At 46.2% G+C, this 7515-nt stretch overlaps 1 protein-coding gene across 1 annotated transcript in view; it reads right to left on the reverse strand.

Annotated features, from left to right (window-relative positions):
- Nucleotides 1-752: 752 nt before the first annotated feature.
- Nucleotides 753-7515, reverse strand: part of slc23a1 (solute carrier family 23 member 1) — a 25028-nt gene continuing 18265 nt past the window's right edge. The window contains exons 13-14 of the mRNA XM_072374481.1: nt 5098-5193; nt 753-1221 (exon numbers count right to left, since the gene is read on the reverse strand). Coding sequence (XP_072230582.1) covers nt 971-1221; nt 5098-5193 — 347 coding nt within the window. The 3' untranslated portion in view covers nt 753-970. The remainder of the gene's footprint in view (nt 1222-5097; nt 5194-7515) is intronic.

Genomic DNA, 7515 nt, shown 5'->3' on the forward strand with positions numbered 1-7515 from the left:
AACCCGTTTTGTTTTCTGATAAAGTTTCCTCTTAAGTCCGCCTCATCAGGAGAGTACCAAAGTTTATTTAGTTATCTTTTCATAGCCTGTTCTGTTTTCCTTCCAGAGTGGAAAGAGTTTTTGATTTTGATAACTTTCATAGTTGAAACTTTCCTCCTTAAACATAGTTTGATTTTCACAGCCCCCTGGTTTGCTCTGCCTGGAGATCCTCGACCTGCTGTTTAAAAAGAAACACTCCTGCATCTGTGTCCTGCGAGCTGAGGCCCTAACAACTGCCCCCCCCCTTTTTATTTTCTCATAATCAGCTAAGTTGTTGCTAAGCTACAAAAATAACACCCCAATGCCCTGATGAAGACCTCTGAAGGTTTCTACCACACCTTCCTCTCTGCTGCACTAAAACTTCTTACCTTCAGCTGATTCTATTTTATTTTAACAACAGCTGATCTTTAATAGTAATAATAAAGAAATACCATGGCGATATAATTTACCTTCAGGGATTAATGATGTTTTGCTGATTTGAATTTAAATTAATCCAAAGCACATTTAGATTGGAAGATTAGGCTCCTTGTATTTCTGTTTATTTCATAGATTTATCTGAACATGAATTTGAGATTAAAGCAACATGAAGGTCAGCAAGAACTCAGGTGAGTTTTACAGAAATAATCTGCGACCTTCATTGTGTTCTGACATGACTATATCTCAAATAAAAAAGACTAATTCCAGTAATTCCAGGTTTTTGTTTCCATGGTAACAGATGCAGATGTTGTGATAAACAAACAGAAGTGCAGTGCTTTAGTTTCAGTGGTGTGACATCATACTCTGGGACAGCTGTGAGTGGCAGAAATGACGGCGTCACAGTGGAGGTGAAGAAGCCTCTGAGCCATGCTGCCTCAGAGTGAACACAGCTGATCCATAATCACCCAAATCAAAACAAACACACAGCTTCCTCTTCTTAGCCACGACATCACAGTCACACCTTGGTGCTCGGCAAGTGGAGGTCAGCGGCCTCCTCCGTCCTCTCCCCAACCCCCTCCTCCTCCTCCTGTGCAGAAGGCGGAGCTTCCTCAGAAGCCCGGAAACCGGTAAACGAGGGGCTGATGGGAAACCTGCGGAGCCAGCGAGCCCGCCTGACCACGCCCATCCCCACGGGGAAGTCGTATGAGGAAGACTGGGAAGAGGAAGAGCACTTCCACTGGATGAGGCCTCGCTCCTGCTGGGTACCTGAAGACGAGAAGAGAGTCCTTCTCTTACTTTTTCTCATTTGGCTCACAGGTGGCAAAGCAAGCTTTAGTGTGAAGTTAACTTGATTTGTTACTGATAAGCACTTCCAGAAGTTCGTATCCATAAGCTGACGGACTGATTTGATTGGCTATTTTACAGATTGTGATAGAAGTCCGTTGACTTAAATATACCAGCTTGATTATTTTATCCAGCAGTTTTTATTTTAAACCTGATACTTCTTCATCCCTTAAAAAGTGGAGCTTTTCTATATATATATATATATATATATATATATAAATATATATATATATATTTTTAGCAGCTAAATATTTGAACCATAACTCATAATTGAAATGGTTCCATAGTCTTACTTTTAAACATTTTAAACACATAAAACTACACCTACAGTGTGGACTGACAGAGAATATAAGACACAATGTGCCTTTCGTAGAAAAAGGACCAGAAAAGGTTTGAAATGCATATTATTCTGTTATTATTCCAGTAAAACCCATGTTGTTGTGGGCATTTTAAACGCACCATGCCTCCTTTTCTGTGCAGATAGTTAAATTACCAAAGAAGTAACGCCTGAAAAGCAGGAAATGCTTGAATAAATGCATCCCTTCAATGCCGCATTAGAGGCACATGGCCAGTGGAGATTTTTTAAAGGTTTAACCGTTTGGTCGTGTGAGTTTTAGAATCGATGGTTGCTGTGTAAACATCAACATTACCATTATACGAGGTTGCCCTGGGCCGTAAGTTGCTTTATGGGTCTTATAAGTGCATGCATGGAGATGGCAGAGTGTTTGTAGACAGGAGATTTGTTAATGTAATGTAAAGCTCAGCGGTAACTTTCACATTAAATCAAGTCTTTGTGAAGCAGCTGTTCAGTGCAGACCTGATAGGTGGAGAAGGGAAAGTAAGAAATGGTTTTAGTGATGTCAGGAGTAATAGTTTCCCTACAAAAAAACAAAATCAAACGTCTTTCACTGTAGCCACATGGGTTAAAGTGGAATGTGTTGTCATGGTTACTTGACAAGACAAAATAAAAAATGAGCTGTGGTGAACAGATGTTGTGTAATGCTTGAGTGCAGATGGCATGGGGGGGGGGGGGGGGGGGGGCACGGTCCCTTTACAAATAATAGTAATAAGGACTCTGATACATCAATCCGGCTGATTGTCTGGTGGCAGCTCCGCTATTTCCTTTATTTTTAAACCATTTAATAAACAGCTTTCAGTGGACTGAACGGATGCTGGTGGTCGTCTTCGTCCCATTTCAGGCTCCACAGCATCCAGCTGTTCCAGGACTGAACAGGTTTACTGTGGAACCTCCTTAATGTGTAAATCTGTCCAGCTGTTCCAGGACTGAACAGGTTTACTGTGGAACCTCCTTAATGTGTAAATCTGTCCAGCTGTTCCAGGACTGAACAGGTTTACTGTGGAGCCTCCTTAATGTGTAAATCTGTCCAGCTGTTCCAGGACTGAACAGGTTTACTGTGGAACCTCCTTAATGTGTAAATCTGTCCAGCTGTTCCAGGACTGAACAGGTTTACTGTGGAGCCTCCTTAATGTGTAAATCTGTCCAGCTGTTCCAGGACTGAACAGGTTTACTGTGGAACCTCCTTAATGTGTAAATCTGTCCAGCTGTTCCAGGACTGAACAGGTTTACTGTGGAACCTCCTTAATGTGTAAATCTGTCCAGCTGTTCCAGGACTGAACAGGTTTACTGTGGAACCTCCTTAATGTGTAAATCTGTCCAGCTGTTTCAGGACTGAACAGGTTTACTGTGGAGCCTCCTTAATGTGTAAATCTGTCCAGCTGTTCCAGGACTGAACAGGTTTACTGTGGAACCTCCTTAATGTGTAAATCTGTCCAGCTGTTCCAGGACTGAACAGGTTTACTGTGGAACCTCCTTAATGTGTAAATCTGTCCAGCTGTTCCAGGACTGAACAGGTTTACTGTGGAACCTCCTTAATGTGTAAATCTGTCCAGCTGTTCCAGGACTGAACAGGTTTACTGTGGAGCCTCCTTAATGTGTAAATCTGTCCAGCTGTTCCAGGACTGAACAGGTTTACTGTGGAACCTCCTTAATGTGTAAATCTGTCCAGCTGTTCCAGGACTGAACAGGTTTACTGTGGAACCTCCTTAATGTGTAAATCTGTCCAGCTGTTCCAGGACTGAACAGGTTTACTGTGGAACCTCCTTAATGTGTAAATCTGTCCAGCTGTTCCAGGACTGAACAGGTTTACTGTGGAACCTCCTTAATGTGTAAATCTGTCCAGCTGTTCCAGGACTGAACAGGTTTACTGTGGAACCTCCTTAATGTGTAAATCTGTCCAGCTGTTTCAGGACTGAACAGGTTTACTGTGGAGCCTCCTTAATGTGTAAATCTGTCCAGCTGTTCCAGGACTGAACAGGTTTACTGTGGAACCTCCTTAATGTGTAAATCTGTCCAGCTGTTCCAGGACTGAACAGGTTTACTGTGGAACCTCCTTAATGTGTAAATCTGTCCAGCTGTTCCAGGACTGAACAGGTTTACTGTGGAACCTCCTTAATGTGTAAATCTGTCCAGCTGTTCCAGGACTGAACAGGTTTACTGTGGAACCTCCTTAATGTGTAAATCTGTCCAGCTGTTCCAGGACTGAACAGGTTTACTGTGGAGCCTCCTTAATGTGTAAATCTGTCCAGCTGTTCCAGGACTGAACAGGTTTACTGTGGAGCCTCCTTAATGTGTAAATCTGTCCAGCTGTTCCAGGACTGAACAGGTTTACTGTGGAACCTCCTTAATGTGTAAATCTGTCCAGCTGTTCCAGGACTGAACAGGTTTACTGTGGAACCTCCTTAATGTGTAAATCTGTCCAGCTGTTCCAGGACTGAACAGGTTTACTGTGGAACCTCCTTAATGTGTAAATCTGTCCAGCTGTTCCAGGACTGAACAGGTTTACTGTGGAACCTCCTTAATGTGTAAATCTGTCTGCAGCCAGGCTCTCTGACTGGTTCTGCTCGGCCACAGGCATCAGACCCAGATATATTATCAGATTCTACCTCAGCTCATTCTAACAGTGTTTGCACAGTTTGAGGGAGCGCCATGATCTGTGAGGCGTCCTCTAAAGACCCGGCAATTCGATCAGTTTCCGGCACATTTGCAATGTAATGCAGTGCAGATGTGCACAGCGCCCCCTACTGAACAGGATGGGTCTAATAATATGTGCACAGCGCCCCCTACTGAACAGGATGGGTCTAATAATATGTGCACAGCGCCCCCTACTGAACAGGATGGGTAGCTCGGTCAGCAGGGAGCTGAGGAAGAGCGGCTGCTGACGTCACTCTGCTGCGCCGCTCAGAATGATTTTTCCTTTTCGAACCTTGGGCAGGACTCTGGGCAGACCATGAAAACAAAAAGCAATAATGTGCCGTCTTGAAGAAGAAAATGCAAATGGAAGGATTGATTACTAATTTTATCTATGAGTCCAATAATGCAGCCACATTCTTAAAATGAAAAAGCATTTCTGCAAATGCTTTTTAATTTTCAATTTTGACATTTCAAATTGAATTTTGGGATCTATTTTTTGGGGCATATTTTGAAAATTAAATCTCAAATTTCTTTATTTCTTTTTCATTTTAATTAAGTGAAAGATTGAGCTCTCTTGAAGAAGAAAATTAAAATGCAAATAGGATGATTGATTACTAATTTAATTTATGAGTAAAATAATGCAGCCACAGTCTTAAAATGAAAAAGCATTTCTGCAAATGCATTTTAATTTGAATTATGGTCAAGATTCGCTTCCATACTCATGAGGAAGTAGCAGAGTGGTAACGTGATACATTGTGAATGGAGAGTCCCAACAAGTGTATAAACATGATGTGTGTGTGTTTTACCTGGTATTGTGTTGTCAAGACAAAAAGCCAGAAAACCTCCAACAAACATCTCAGTGGACAGAAGGACGGTCAGGATTTGGTCCAGTTCTGCGACACCTAAACACAGACAGCTGTTCTACATGATCCACATCTAACAGCTCTATGTCTGACAGATCTAGATCTCACACATCTGCATCTGACAGATCTAGATCTCACACATCTGCATCTGACAGATCTAGATCTCACACATCTGCATCTGACAGATCTAGATCTCACACATCTGCATCTGACAGATCTAGATCTCACACATCTGCATCTGACAGATCTAGATCTCACACATCTGCGTCTGACAGATCTGCATCTCCCAGATTTATGTCTGACAGATGACAGATATACTGGTTGTGTAGCCTTGGTGTGTGCTTTTCCTATTCTGAGTGCCAGGCAGGGCTGAGCAGGCTTCAGGGAAGTCCAGGACAGAGTTTGTGTTGCTCCTGCAGGAACACGTCTGATCCATCGGCCTTCATTATGAGCTGGCCTCAAAAGATTAGAGAATTAACACTGGCTCTGAGCACTCCTCACGTCTTCATCTCCCTTAGTGTTTCCGGTCTGGATCCGCCCACTGTGGACCCGGCCCACTGTGGACCCGGCCCACTGTGGACCCGCCCACTGTGGACCCGGCCCACTGTGGACCCGCCCACTGTGGACCCGGCCCACTGTGGACCCGACCCGCCCACTGTGGACCCGCCCACTGTGGACCCGACCCGCCCACTGTGGACCCGCCCACTGTGGACCCGGCCCACTGTGGACCCGACCCGCCCACCGTGGACCCGCCCACTGTGGACCCGGCCCACTGTGGACCCGGCCCACTGTGGACCCGACCCGCCCACTGTGGACCCGGCCCACTGTGGACCCGCCCACTGTGGACCCGACCCGCCCACTGTGGACCCGCCCACTGTGGACCCGGCCCACTGTGGACCCGACCCGCCCACTGTGGACCCGCCCACCGTGGACCCGCCCACTGTGGACCCGCCCACTGTTGACCCGGCCCACTGTGGACCCGCCCACATCCTACTTCAATTTAATAAACAGTTTTCACCTAGTTTCTGCAGTGTCTTTGACAGTTTCTGCAGTTTGGGGTCCATTCCTGTTTTACACGGATCTAAATCTCACAGATCTACTTCTCAAAGATCTATGTCTGATAGATTGATGTCTGTCAGATGTACGTCTCACAGATTTATGTGTGATAGATCTACACAGGTCCTGGGTCCATCTCAGAGATCTATGTCTGAAAGATGTCTGCACACTCCCAAGGTTCATCTCGTTCAGCCCTGGGTTCATCTTGCTCAGCCCTGGGTCCATCTCGCTCAGCCCTGGGTCCATCTTGCTCAGCCCTGGGTCCATCTTGTTCAGCCCTGGGTCCATCTTGTTCAGCCCTGGGTCCATCTTGCTCAGCCCTGGGTCCATCTTGTTCAGCCCTGGGTCCATCTTGCTCAGCCCTGGGTCCATCTCACTCAGCCCTGGGTCCATCTTGTTCAGCCCTGGGTCCATCTTGTTCAGCCCTGGGTCCATCTTGCTCAGCCCTGGGTCCATCTTGCTCAGCCCTGGGTCCATCTTGCTCAGCCCTGGGTCCATCTTGTTCAGCCCTGGGTCCATCTTGCTCAGCCCTGGGTCCATCTTGCTCAGCCCTGGGTCCATCTTGTTCAGCCCTGGGTCCATCTCACTCAGCCCTGGGTCCATCTTGTTCAGCCCTGGGTCCATCTCACTCAGCCCTGGGTCCATCTCGCTCAGCCCTGGGTCCATCTTGCTCAGCCCTGGGTCCATCTTGCTCAGCCCTGGGTCCATCTTGCTCAGCCCTGGGTCCATCTTGTTCAGCCCTGGGTCCATCTTGTTCAGCCCTGGGTCCATCTTGCTCAGCCCTGGGTCCATCTTGTTCAGCCCTGGGTCCATCTCACTCAGCCCTGGGTCCATCTTGTTCAGCCCTGGGTCCATCTCACTCAGCCCTGGGTCCATCTTGCTCAGCCCTGGGTCCAACTCACATCCCCCTCAGTCTTTACATGCCTGATGTTTACTACTGCTCAATTTTCATTGAGCTTTTTTCATCTTTAGCTCCTCATAGACCCTAACCCTAAGCAGACAGAACAAGGCCTCAGCTCAAGCTCCTGTCTGACAAATTTTGGTTCTGATCTCAACAGGAAGGTTCTGGTTCTGATCTCATCAGATTGAATAATGATGAGTGATGGATAAATGGTTGATGAATGAATGATGACGGATGGATGATGGATTAATGATCAGCTCGTCATCAAGCTCTGATCATTTGATCAGGTGTGGTGGAGCAGGGAAACATCTAAAACATGCAGGGCAGTGGGTCATGAGGACCGGAATTGAGAAACACTGGATTAATGGATGTATGGAGGGATGAGTGGATAATAGATGGATGGT

This window comes from Leuresthes tenuis, unplaced genomic scaffold (assembly GCF_036924035.1).
Source record: "Leuresthes tenuis unplaced genomic scaffold, fLeuTen1.0.hap1 SCAF_21, whole genome shotgun sequence".
Lineage (NCBI taxonomy): Eukaryota > Metazoa > Chordata > Actinopteri > Atheriniformes > Atherinopsidae > Leuresthes > Leuresthes tenuis.